The 13,454-nt window shown below is 39.5% G+C and overlaps 1 protein-coding gene across 6 annotated transcripts in view; it reads right to left on the bottom strand.

Annotated features, from left to right (window-relative positions):
* The window catches only part of Mipol1 (mirror-image polydactyly 1), a 310,896-nt gene that overhangs the window by 48,295 nt on the left and 249,147 nt on the right, over positions 1 to 13,454 (bottom strand). For 4 of the 6 annotated variants that reach the window (XM_036206363.1, XM_036206364.1, XM_036206359.1 and 1 more), the window contains exon 10: positions 6,959 to 7,189. The exons of 1 other annotated variant lie outside the window; for it this stretch is intronic. In XM_036206363.1, the coding sequence (XP_036062256.1) occupies positions 6,959 to 7,189 (231 nt within the window). Of the gene's footprint in view, positions 1 to 6,954; positions 7,190 to 13,454 lie in introns of those variants that run through there. One more of the 6 variants, XM_036206361.1, reaches the window with a different exon arrangement.

Raw genomic sequence — 13,454 nt, 5'->3', positions numbered from 1 at the left:
AAATTTCAAACACTAAACATCTTTGAGGAGCTACTTTAATGTTTTCTAGACTATCATCTGTGCTAGTGCATCAAAGGCAACTTTAAACATTATTTTAAATATTAATCTACACTGTATAATGAGTTGAGAATTTGTAAAATTTATTCTTTGATTCAATTCATGAGCACCGCAATATTAATACATGTCTAATGCTGCCATGGAGTTAAAATAGTCCTACCAAGAATTTATGAGAAAAATATCACAGGTAAAGTTGTCAAGGAAACATTGTGTTGAAGAGACCATGGAATTAAAAAAAAATGTTCTCAGAGACTTTTCACATTAAACTACTTAAAAATATTTTTTACATAACTATTTTTCCTTGAGGTCAAAATCCAACTCTGGAGTAAGTAGCAAAAGGAAAACATGTAGTGAAGTCTTCTGATGACAATAATAGCCTTTTCCGTTTTTGTTTTAAATCAAGAAACTGTGCAAATGCTCGGCTCCCCTTCCCAGCACCAGAGCCATCTCTCCAGCTTTATAATTCAACCTGCAAACAGATTAAGCAGCCGAGTTTGTGGAAAGCATGTTTGCTCTATGCTAAGAACCCTTGTGTGACACTATGGTGACTCCCCTGACACTTTGAAGGGAACGGCACACAGCTCTTACTCATCAGCAGGGAAACCAGGCTGAGAATTCACAATTCCTTTGTAACATCAACTTCTTCATAGAAATCAGTATTTGGCTAAGAGGCAGGAAAGACTTTGTTAGCTTTGCATGTTTTCTTTTCTTTTTCCTGTCAATATCACTCAAAAAAGGCTGTAGGCTGTTTTCTAAGACAACTTTAAAAATCTATCAACTGAAATATTTTATCCTAATCTTTGATATTTTGATAACCCTATAAAAATTTAAATGAGAAGAAATCATGTAAATTTTAAGCAATTGATTTTTTTTTTTTTTTTTTTTTTTTTTTTTTTTTTTTTTTTTTTTTTTTTTTTTTTTAGGAAAAGGATGAAAAGAAAGTTCTGAAGAGCTCATTTCCTTGAATATATGTTTAAATGTAAAAAAAAAAAATTCTTACATCCATTTGTCTGATTTACTAATCATATAGTTACAGTCCATGAGGGAATCACATTGCTATAAATCTGGCTTACAGGACAGATGCTCTATGACAAAATTTATCTGAATGTAAAAATTCAGATCTTTGAGAGACAGTTTCGCTTTATTATTGTGACTATCACCACTTTTAAGTACAGAAAGCTTAGGCAGGCTAAGGAGAGCAAAATTTATTTTCTAAAAATCTTTTGAAATTTTGCTTTGGGCCACAAAAGAAGCATATGTGTGTAGATAGAAAATAAAATGTTGTATATAGCACCACTGAGTCTCAAATCCTCATGATCATAAGAGAATCTTCTGGAATGGTATGTCTATTTTCTCTTTAGTAAACAGAGATTAGAGGTGGGCCTTAGAAAAACTATTAGAAGATCTTTTTATCACAAAGTTTCTGTGCTCTTCACGAGCTGTTTGGTTCTCTATACCGCCACACACCTCCTCTCTGTACCACCTACCTATCAGAAACGATCTAAAGGCTAAATCATTGTGCTGTATCCATCAGATCTGCACACATTTTAAAACAGAAGTACATATATTCAGCAAAAATCCAAAGAAATGTTGCGGGCTTCACCCAAAGAAATGGCTTTTCAGTACTGAATTTTTGTATTTTAAAACTTATTTATGTTTATTTATGTGTATATGGGTATATCTCTGTATGTGTTTGACATACCCGTTCAGGTGTCTGCAAACTTCAGAAGGGAATATCAGCTCTCATGGTGCTAAGTGACAGGTGCTTGTGAGCTGCCTGACATGGGTGCTGGATCTGAACTCAGGTCCTCTGGAAGAGCAGCAAAATGCTCTTAACCACTGAACCATCTACCTGCTTTGAAATTTTAGATTTTATGACAACTGGGCCAGGAACTATTTTTGGACAATGAGGTCTAACATTTATTGACTTTTTAAAAAATAAGTATTTATAGGTCATATTAAGCATAATAATTCTATATAATTTTTCTTTACAGAAATACTTTTAAACTTTATAAATTTCAGAAAATGTTAAACATTTTTATAACTGAAAGAAAATAAAATATAAAATTTAAATTCTGTAATTAACAAAATTGTATGATCTTTCTTTTAATGATGATATTAGGTCTTAAATGTAATTAAAATGGATAGAAATGTTTGGTTAGCATAAGAATTATAATCTGGTCACCAGATCCCAGCTTTATGGGGAGTTGTGATCAGTAATGAAGGTCTCCTCCCTTCTATAAATGCACTGGGTTGGGAGATTTTTATCTAGGGCCTAAATCAATCAGAGCACACATGAGATTGCTCCATATGCTCCTGACCTAGCCAGAAATTGACTTTATTCCATCGTTCTCTCTAGCCCACTGTTAGGCTCTTCTGTTGGTGAGCACTTGTGGAATGCCTGCTTTACAGATAGCATCTGGGCAAGACTTTGGAGATGGCATATGAAAATTCTGTATGTGTTTTGGGAAATTTTGGGGAGAGTAGAGTGAAAAAACATTCAAAATTACTATACCACTGAAATGACTAAAGGCTGCTAATAAAGGCACAGAGTAAGAATGATGAAATGATGATGAAATAGGAAAAAAAAAACCCCTCTTTTAAGATTTCTTTACGTGTGTTGAGTGTTTTGCCTGCATGTATGTCTATGTACCATGTATGTGCCTGGTGAGGCAGAGGTCAGAGGGTGATGGAGATCTTGGGCCTAGAATTCCAGGTGGTCGAAAACTGCTGTGTGTGGGAAATGAACCAAGGTTCTTCTGCAAGAAGAAATGTTCTTAGCCACTGAGAATCTCTCCAGCCTACAAGAGAAAGCTTAAAAACACCTGTTCTTACAAAAGAACAACGAGGAAGGCCCACATTTGGCTTTGGATGTCCTGCTAAGTTGTTCGCGCTTTAACTTGTAGGGAGTGAAGGATACCTGAGAAATTCTTAATAGGGAAATAATACTATCTTACTTGTGTTTTAAAGCACTTCATTGTGATGGTGGAAAGAAAGGCAAACTTGAGAGTACTCAAGGCAGGAAGGCTAGTTTATGATGACTGCCATGGTCTGAGTCAAGGAATGACAAGGAGCTGAAGTAACGTGATTAGTTAATAAAGGTGGGGTGCAGAGAGATGTAGGTAGTAGACACTGGTGCCAGAAGGAGTGCAAAGGGTAAAAAGAGGGAAAGAACAGTGCTGAAACTGCTTAAGTCTATAAACGGAAACAGAAAGCCCAGAAGAATGGGTGCTGTGGATATCGCTCTGTATAAATAAAATGCTGATTGGCCATTAGCTCAGGCCTGTTATTACTCTTATATTCGGCCTATTTCCATTAATCTATACTTTGCCACGTGGCTCATGGCTTACCTGTACATTACATCTCACTTGTCATGGCGGCCGCTGGCCCGTCTCTCTCTGACCCAGCCTTCCTTCCACCTCATCGTCCTCTCTCAGCCCCGCCTTGTAGGCGTGACTATTACCGAAGCCTCAATGGGGGTTGGAACTTCCAAGCCAAGGCTGGAATGGCTACCCACTACAATGGGGAAGACTTGATGTGCAGGGGACATGAGCTGGATCTCATGAGGGGGGGTGAGCACAAACACACTGATCTGGGAGTCACTAAGAAGGTGGCAGTGGCTGAAGTTATAGAAATAGATGTGTTTCTGGTGAATTTCATAGATCTAATCTTCAAATAAACCATTATTTCGGTTTAAAGGTATATTATATTACTCCCTAAATGGAGAAGAAACAGGTAGACAAGTATCAGAAAATGAAAATGGAATTATATAACCCCTGTCCCAATGACATCAGGAAGGAATGGTATGGTATTAAAGATAAGGAGAGTTCAAATACTACAAATATTCTAAGAATTGGCTGTATTTGTAAATGTAGTACTTACTAATCTTAGTAAGTCCTAAAATAATATTATATGATCATATATGTCTCAGTATTTATATATTTCTTAAAACTTTAACTTTAAACAGAGGCTTTCCCAACATCCATTTGACATGATTGATAAGATGCATCATGTAGAGTTTTAGGACTTATATGCCATAAGGACTTACATGACCAAACAATACATAGTTTAGTAGGAAAGACACATAATCATATAAATCTATAGCTCAATAACCACAGTTGAACATATTGTAGACCGGAAGGTCTTCTAATACATTTAAAAAGAACCCCAATTACTATGGCAACACGAAGAACAGAGAGATTTTTTTTTCTTTCTGAAGAGATAATGGTAACTTTGTAGAGAAGATGCAATTGAACTGGTCATATTAATATTGATGGATATGATGTTATTAATAATATAATACTTTAGAATTTTTAATGGTTCTGGCACTGCACTAGGCATTTATGTTACACAATTTATTCTTTACAAGAAAACAGTCTGTGAAGCCAGTATTATTGTCTAACCTCATCTAGGAACTTTTCCTTATGGGGTAAGGAAATCTCCTAGGCAATTAGTAGGAAAGTAGGGCTTAAAATCCAGAACTACTTGATTTAACACTGAACCCATTTTTTTTTTTCTATGCTCAGTGCTGCCCGGACTCTCATAGGATGTACAATGTTCTTCAGGAGGCTGGCAGAGGGCTCTAAGTAGAGAGATCAACATTTGCAAAGGCATTTGGTCTTGAAAAGGCAGAGCCCTTCTGAGGAATAGAGGAATAGTGCGGTATAGAGGGAGACAACCAGAGGAGGGAATGTGCAACATGCATTGTTTCACAGCTTTGCATGTCTCATTTCACCCAGTTCCTACAACACTGCTGAGGAAGGCATGTCACTGTGACCATTAGCATGAAATTTCAAAATAAACCCCAAGCACATACCCACTCATTTTTAATCCAAAGCCTAAGTTCTGAATTCACTATGTTACATTGCTCATCACAAATGCACATCTATATTTTTATCACGGTTGTACATCAGTTGTATAATAAGAATATGGTTAATATGTGCCATGGGCTTTGGAATTAGGAAATGACTGTTAAAATTAAAGAGAACAGTTTTAGCCAGTAGTCAACAATGTGACAAACAGCAGAGGAATATGTAGGTATTGAAAAATGAAAGATGATTATTGGTCATCTATTCAAGAAATTTGGTTGTGAAGGGAGAAGAGACCTATTTCATTCAAATTTTATATTGCATATTTACCTATTTTCAAAGAATTTGCCTCAGTGAGAAACTAGACTGTATAAAGTATTCTAAGGCCACCCCACACAGTTCTAGTCGCTCTCTTTTCAGAGGATAACCTTCCTAAAATCCCCAAGAATGCAGACTGATGTTCATGTAACCATGATGAAGATACACACTGCCTAATTTATAGCTAAGAAAATAAATAGAATATGTAAAAGAAGTCCTGATAATACTTCAAATAGGTCTTGTTGGAAATCAGAATAAGATTTGAGAAGTAATTTCAACATTTAGCTCTTATAAATGTCATGTTGTACTTAAAATGATCCCCAGACTGGTAGCATTCCATTAAATGTGTAAAATAAAGATGACATAAGTTTGTCCATAAAACTACCCATTTTAATATATTATCTGAGAATGATGATCTTTCTTCTTTCTGGCATTCAAAAAAATCTTTCTTTTAAAACATGTTAGCTGGTGAAATTTTTTTAATTGGTATTTCCAACATTTTTTGAAATGTAACTCATCTCAAGGAACTATTGTTTTAGGGAATTTTAGTCATGTAGCAATAAAGTGCTTATACAATAAAAAAAACTTTAAAATTTATAATTCTTTGTAGACTGTACAAACAGAAGTAAATCATAGCACAATGCTCAAGCTATTGATTGTGATTTACAATAAAATATATAATACACATATATTACCCATCTATATATCACAACATTCTTAGCTTGTTATGCACGTTGAGAACAACTAGATATGCAATGTCTGACTGAACTTGATTGGAATCTTTAAACAGATAATGCACAGGACTTAATCAAAAGCTTCAAGACACACTGGCAGTAAAGATTAAAGTGTGCAACCCCCAAACCATTCCAAAACGGCTTTGTCCAGATTCAGCTGAGTTTGGGTTATCGATTTAAATATAGTTTCAGAGACGCTGGAGAAAAGGTTGAGATGACTTATTGCTACTAGGAAGTAAAAGGAAGTAACAATCCTTGTGCATATGACTTAATATTGAAAACAAACAAGATGAGGAAAAAAACTGTGTTGGCAACTAAAGGTGATTAAATTTGTGAATTATGATGTGATGCTGTTCACCGTACGAAAGGATGGGTTGACAAGCCCTCGTCCATAAAGCTTCCTCAGAAAACGCTGCTCCAATATTCAAGTTCCATAAATTAATAACGGACGTCTTTGCTTGGGAAAGTGTTAACATTCTATGCACTGTTATAAGGACTGGGTGATTATGCAGGTCTGTTTAAATTTTAATAAAAATGCAAAGAACTATCAAAATAAACAAATATAATTATGCACGCTGAAGGCTGCACCGAATACTTCTAAAGAATAACACAAGAAAATTAATTTCTCTGTACTGGCTTCAGTGCAGCTAGAGGCCTCAGCGAACAAGGTCCCAGAAGATCTCAACTCCAGGAACATGACAGTAAAGTGCAGTGAGAGCCGCTGGTGGCAGTATGACTGTCTTTGCAAATAACATTGCCTCTCAATGTGGAGTGGGTGATGATTTAAGTACCGTAGTCTCCATGCATTGATCAAAGTCATTTATTATATACAATTTATCCCAAATATTATGGTAACAATAATTCCCAAGAAAATAATTTTTTTGATATCAAAAGGATGTGATATGTAACCTAAAAGCTCATTTTGTTTACTTTTCCCTAAAGTATCAGTATTATGAATAAAAACTAGGTATTGTTTGGTTTCCAAAGGAAACTATTTTCCTTTGTTTTTGTTTTAAATGTTGCATGCTTTTATTCACTTACTTCTGAACTTTTTCATTGGCTGCTTGGGAGACCTCTATAGCACACTGAAGCTGTAATTCCATGTTGGCTTGCTGAGTCAGAGCCTGTTCAAGTTGGGTGGCCAGTTCTTCGTTCTGCTGCTGAGTGATGGAAACAACGCTCTCTCTGTTTTTTAAGGCTTCTTCATAGGTACTAAGGGCATGGTTAAACTGTTCCTTCAAGTTTTCTTCTTGAGATAATGATTTGTGTAAACTGAGAAAATACAAAAATACAAATATAAATATGTAGGCTGACAGTTCAATGATTTTAATAAAAAAATCTTCATTTGGAACCCCCACTTCTAAAAATCTATATAGAAATACTTAAGTGGGGAAGTGTAAATAGGTTTTTTAATAACATATTATTATAATTGATCATTGTTCTGTAACTCTGCTATTAGGCCAAAAGCTAGGCAGACAACTGATTATCTGTGCTATCAAAGCACACAGAAAGATGCTGTAAAATGTTAATTTAATTATGTCAGTGTAAATATTACATTCAATTTTCTTTTAAAGGAATAGCACAGAACTCAAAAATAAAGTATCTCTAGGTAAATAAAAAGTATAATAAGCTGACTGCAAAGACGTGAGAAGAGAATGGACCTCAGTTTGGGAGATCCAGGGCCTATTGGAGCACTTAATGAGAATGAATGAGGTTTGTGCAAATACCCATCAGCCTTATACAGACACACGGTGGAAATATGAATGAAGGTAAAATCACCAGTCAGATGACATGTATTCAGATATATATTTTTATGGTTAATGAATCTTGTGATAAATACATCTACTCATTAAGTGATATGGAGAAAGAGCATATAAATTAAGACTAAATGAATGCAGAAGAAAATGCAGACAAATAGAATCCTAAAATGCTAAAGGTCAGATCTTTGATATGTCATTACACCCACCACCTGAGGTTATTTTGAAATGGCACCAAGCACCTCACTCAATTAAATAAAGACATTTTGAAAATATAAATATTTAATAAGGGAAATTTAAAATCCACATAGGAGATGTTCTTTTTTTATTAAATAAAATCATTCCAGTATATGCATACAAAGGAAATGTCGACTGATGTGTTGGGAGTACAACCACTGAGCTATATGACACAAGTTGATAATATGAATGAAAGCAATATAATTCTTAAAGCTGCAAAAAGCTAGACAGAGAACTCCAGTACTGGCCTAATGCTGGTGTGACACTTCATCTAAAATTGTTCAGACGAAGTGATTATAAATTTCTTCTTTTCAAGTTACAGATAAGCCTTTATGGTCTCCTCACCACGGGGTAGGTATCATGTAGAAACAAAGACAGTTGACATAGCAAAAGAAATCATTTCAGGATTTAAATTAATCCCTAACAGTAGAGATTGTTGCTAAACTCTGGTCAATTGGTTATCCCGTGTAAAATTAGAGTGATGTGCGGATGGCTATGTGATTGGACTCTTTACATCCTAGCTCACAAAGGCTACTCATTCAAACTGCCTCACAAACACCCAGCTCCCAGCAAAGTTGTTAAGCAGAAGCAGGAACTACAGCACTCTTTGTAAAAGTTACATCACTAATACCCTGCAAAGGCATCTCATGCGTTCTGAAAAAAAAAATCTCTAAAAATAACAAATTGTGTATCTTAACTCACTAAACCTTCAAACAACCTTTTTGAATAGCCTTCTTTACTGTCTCTGTTTTGTGAGTGAAGACACTGAAACAAAGAGAGGCAGGTAATTTAATCAATCTTCCCCCTAGCAGAATCGACATCTGAACCCCAGTCTCCCCTCATTCCCAAGCCCTGTTGGAACACTCACTCCTCTGTGCCTGCGCATCTACAGAGCTCTCATTTCTACTTCAACCTTCAGCCAGTGTCTCAGACAGGAAGCTTTTCCTGCCCAGGGCATTTGCTGGCACAGCTTTCCCTGTGTGCAGCTCCTACTCAGCAGGGAAGTTCCAGTCTAAACACTGCTTCCTCTGACAAGCTAATGAGACTTTCCACATTGAATGGTTCTTATTTGTTAGTTCTTTGACAGTTTCATCCAAGCATGTAACATATTCTGGTGACTCTATCCCACACCTTCTCTTATTTTCATTCTACCTGTATCAACCTCATTTTCTCCGACCTGTCTCTTTCCCAGATGCAAGACCATTTGGTGTTGTTTTGTGACCCATTTAGTTTAATCAGGGCTGTCTGGTGGGGTCACTTGTGGGCACACAACTGAAGGCAAAGACTCCCCTGTCTGTGCTCAGGACTGGCTACCACCCATTCTTGCGCAGATCCAGTGCTGTGGATATCTGTTTGCGGTGAATGTGTTGCTCTGACTGGTTAATAAATAAAGTGCTGATTGGCTGGTAGCCAGGCAGGAAGTATAGGTGGGACAAAGAAAGAGGAGAATTCTGGGAAGTGGAAGGCTGAGTTAGGAGATGCTGTCAGCCACTGCCGCCATGAGAAACAAGATGTAAGGATACCATTAAGTCACGAGCCATGTGGCAAGGTACAGATTTATAGAAATGGATTAACTTTAGATATAAGAACTAGATAGCAAGAAGCCTGCCACGGCCATAAGTTTATAAGTGACTATAATGTGCTTTCCCCCTTATTTTGTAGTTTACTTCCCACTGACAATATATTAATATTCCATTATTAATTGTATGGTCAAGTTTAGGTAAATGTTAATTTTTTTTGGGGGGGAGGGTTTCGAGACAGGGTTTCTCTGTGTAGTTTTGGTGCCTGTTCTGGATCTTGCTCTGTAGACCAGGCTGGCCTCGAACTCACAGCGATCCACCTGGCTCTGCCTCCCGAGTGCTGGGATTAAAGGTGTGCCCACCACTGCCTGGCAGTAAATGTTAATTTTAAGGTCTACATTATTTTATGAGAAGTACATATTCATTAAGAACTTAAAAACTCAAATGTTTATTCTTCTAAGGAAGTTTCCTATATGAACCCAAAGTAGGGAGAGCAACAAGTAAAGTAAGGAGACTATGCTCTTCTCAGCATATGGATGTTCATAAGCACCTTAGTGCTCTTTTTGTTTCATAGTGCTCTACCCTACAGGGACATCAGGACCACACTGTCTGGCTTTCTTCAAGCAAGCCTGTTGAATATAACCTCCTTCAAAAGTTATTTATTTCAAGATGCATTTTTCAGCATAGCAGAAGCATTACAACTTAATGACCCTTAAATAGTATAGAAATAAACTGAGTTATAGTGAGAAGAAATGATAGACAAACAGAAGAATCACTGAATCACTCACAGATATTCAAAGCACGTGATCAATGTTACACAGGATTGTAACTTTTCCTATTTTCTATGAAGGCAATGAAATACAATAAATATTTTCAAGTCATGTTTCAGTTTTGAAATTATATAAGCTTAATGATTCAATGTTCTCAAGTATAGAAAATGAGACTGAAACATTTTAAGCGGGAGAGCTGGTCCTGAGGTCAGAGGAGGTGGGGAGCTGCCCTGCCCGCGGCCGCCATCAGCTGCTACACTGGGGAGAGCAGGTCCTATATCTCATTTGGGCAGCACAATACAGCCAATCCTGTTGGCAGAGGTGTGGATGAGCCAGCCCCAAAGTTGTGAGTGTGGCCGAGCTGTCCCCGTTACTCATCTGTCATGTGCCAGCACAGGTAAGGGAAAGACACCTTCCCGGGCCTGTCCATCAATGCCCGAGGCAGGTGGGAGAGCTGGCCCTGAGGTCAGAAGGGTGGAAGAGCTGGCCCTGCCTCCACCAGCTGCAGCACTCTGGAGAGCAGGCCCTGCACCTCACCTGGGCAGCACAATAGAGCTGACCTGTTGGTGGAGGTGGAGGTGAGCCAGCCCTGCAATTGTGAGCCTGGGAGAACCTCTGTCCCCGTTATTCATCTTTATGTGGCAGTATGGGTGGTGGTGGTGGTGGTGGGGCTGCCCCCTCTGCCTATCAACACCTGAGGCAAGTGGGAAAGCTGGCCCTGCTCTCCACCAGCTACAACACTTAGGAGAGCAGGCCCTGTACCTCAGGTGGGCAGCACAATAGAGCCAATCCTATTGGTGGTGTGGGTGAGCCAGCCCCGAGATAGTGAACATGGAAGAGCTGTCCCCATTGCTCATCTGTCATGTGGCTGCACGGGCAGGAAAGAGATGCTGTCCCTCCCTCCCTTCCCGTCAATGCCTGAGGCAGGTGGGAGAACTGTAGCACTCAGGAGAGTGGCCCCTACACCATGCCTGGGCAACATAGTAGAGCTAACCCCGAAGGTGTAGGTGTAGGAGATTCAACCCTGGGGAAGTGAAAGCAGAACTGGCCCCACCCCTTGCTCATTGCTTCAAAAGGTGTAACTTGTCAAGGCAATTCAGGAGAGTTCATCCTGGGGGTGAGAACAAAGGAGAGTGGGTGGGCAGACCAACCCTGCAACTACCCAGGCCCAGAAACCAGGGTTATGGGTTGGCCCATCCCAATGTCCACCCAATCTGTGACCTGCTGGAGCACATGAAGGCACTGGTCCTGCAGACCCAAAGCTGCAGGATCTCCACAACCCAGGGCAACAACAGGATATCCAGGAAGAGACCTAGTGAGTGTAATAGAAAGCAGAGGTTCTTGCAGTGAACACTGGCAAGTTAAACAAAGAGTTTAACTTCAGGACTCACTGTGTCACACTGCTGCTTCCACAACAAGATTCCCCTCCCCCCTTTCTTTCTTTCCTTTCTTCTTGTAAATTTTATTCGGGGTGGGGGGGGGGGCTGCAAGGGCAGAGGGGTGGGAACAGAGGGACAGGAAATGAATGGGACCAAGATGCATGATGTGAAAGACACTAAGAATAAATCAAAAGAAATTTAAAAAAATTACTAAGTAACTGTAATAGTTAATCTCAGCTGTCAACTTCTCAAGATTCAGAATTATGTGGAAGACAAATTTTTGGACTTGTCTGCAAAGGTGTTTCCAGGAGAATGTAACTGAGGTTGGTCATCTTGAATGTGGGAAGCCATAATACACCCATGTCCCCCTGCCTGGCTTCTCTCAGCAACAAGAAGAGCGACACAGTACTACTCCACACTACTAAATTTTAGTCCATAAGACTAAATTATCTCCAGATTACTACACTGAGTATAGCAGAGGATCAAGATAGAAAAAGTCGCTCAGCAGGTACTTCTCCAATAAGTGGTATGCAAAAGACTTTTTATTTTTGGACACTGAGGCTTGCTCTGTTTTAGGCTAGCCTAGAATTTGCTATACAGTCCAGGTTGTCTTTGAACTTTCAGTTCTCTCAGGCCTGGGTTTATAGTTACGTGCTACAACGCCTTGTTGGAAAACCCTACCCTTAAGCCCACCTTTAGTAACTTAGCAGCAGCAGCAGCAGGCCCTGTTATCATCAGTCAACAAAAGGCAACACGTTTCCACTGTTACCACGAGTTGCATAATCTTACTATGTGCACACACTACCCTTATAAAAAGCCAGAGCCTGACCACTATTGCTGGGAGTCTCAGCTGGGGTCATTCTTGTGGATTCCTGGGAGTTTCTTTGGCATTGGCACCAGGTTTCTCCTTAACCACATAATGGCTGCATCAAGATATCTCTTTTGTTGCTCTCCCTCTCTGTCCCTCCCCCCAACTTGACCATTCCAATCTCTCATGCCCCCCCCCTCAGTTTACCCAGGAGATCTTATCTATTTCCCCACAGAGACAGCTGACCCAAGCTCATGGTAGCTCATGGACTCTAGACCAACAGCTAGGAAGCCTGCATGGGACCGGCTTTGGCCCTCTGCATGTGGGTGACAGTTATGTAGCTTGGTCTGTTTGTGGGGCCCCTAGCAGCGGGACTAAGATCTCTCCCTGGCACATGAGTTGGATTTCAGAACCTATTTCTTATGGTGGGATGCCTCTTGTAGAGGGGAGGAGCTTGGCCCTGCCTCAACTCGTTATGACCTGCTTTGTTGACTCCCATGGGAGGCCTAACCTTTTCTGAGGAGTGGATGGGGAGTGGGGAGGAAGGAGGTGGGGGGAAGGCACAGGAAGAGAGGAGGGAGAGCAAACTGTCATTGGCATGTAAAATTAATTAATTAATTTTAAAAAAGCAAGAGACTTCTCTTCCAGCCCTATTTCCCCTTCCACCTGGGTCAGAGGCAGCCTTTGCACACCCTCTCTCTCCCAATAAACCCACTGAGTGAGATCTGTTGCATGGCATAATCTTTGCAGCATACCTTGGCCCAGACCCGCCAAGGTACTCTGCCACTAAATCTTAACACACCTGGCTTCAACTTCCTTTCTGTAGTGCTTTCTCTCTGTTCAGATGTTTCCTGGTTGTCTCTGTCCACAGCCCTATGATTTTCCTGGACCCTGACTCAGTACCATTTCAGCTTAAAGTTTTTAGTGCTAACAGGCCCATGACCACACAACAGCATGCATTTTTCACGAAATGTATGTTCACCTCGACTGGTATGCTCATTTGCTTGTCAAACTCTCAGTTGTGATGTCACACATGGGTTCAGCTGAGGTACTTGTCCATTTGCAA

This window comes from Onychomys torridus, chromosome 14, assembly GCF_903995425.1.
Source record: "Onychomys torridus chromosome 14, mOncTor1.1, whole genome shotgun sequence".
NCBI lineage: Eukaryota > Metazoa > Chordata > Mammalia > Rodentia > Cricetidae > Onychomys > Onychomys torridus.
This window is presented reverse-complemented; position numbering and strand designations above follow the sequence as displayed.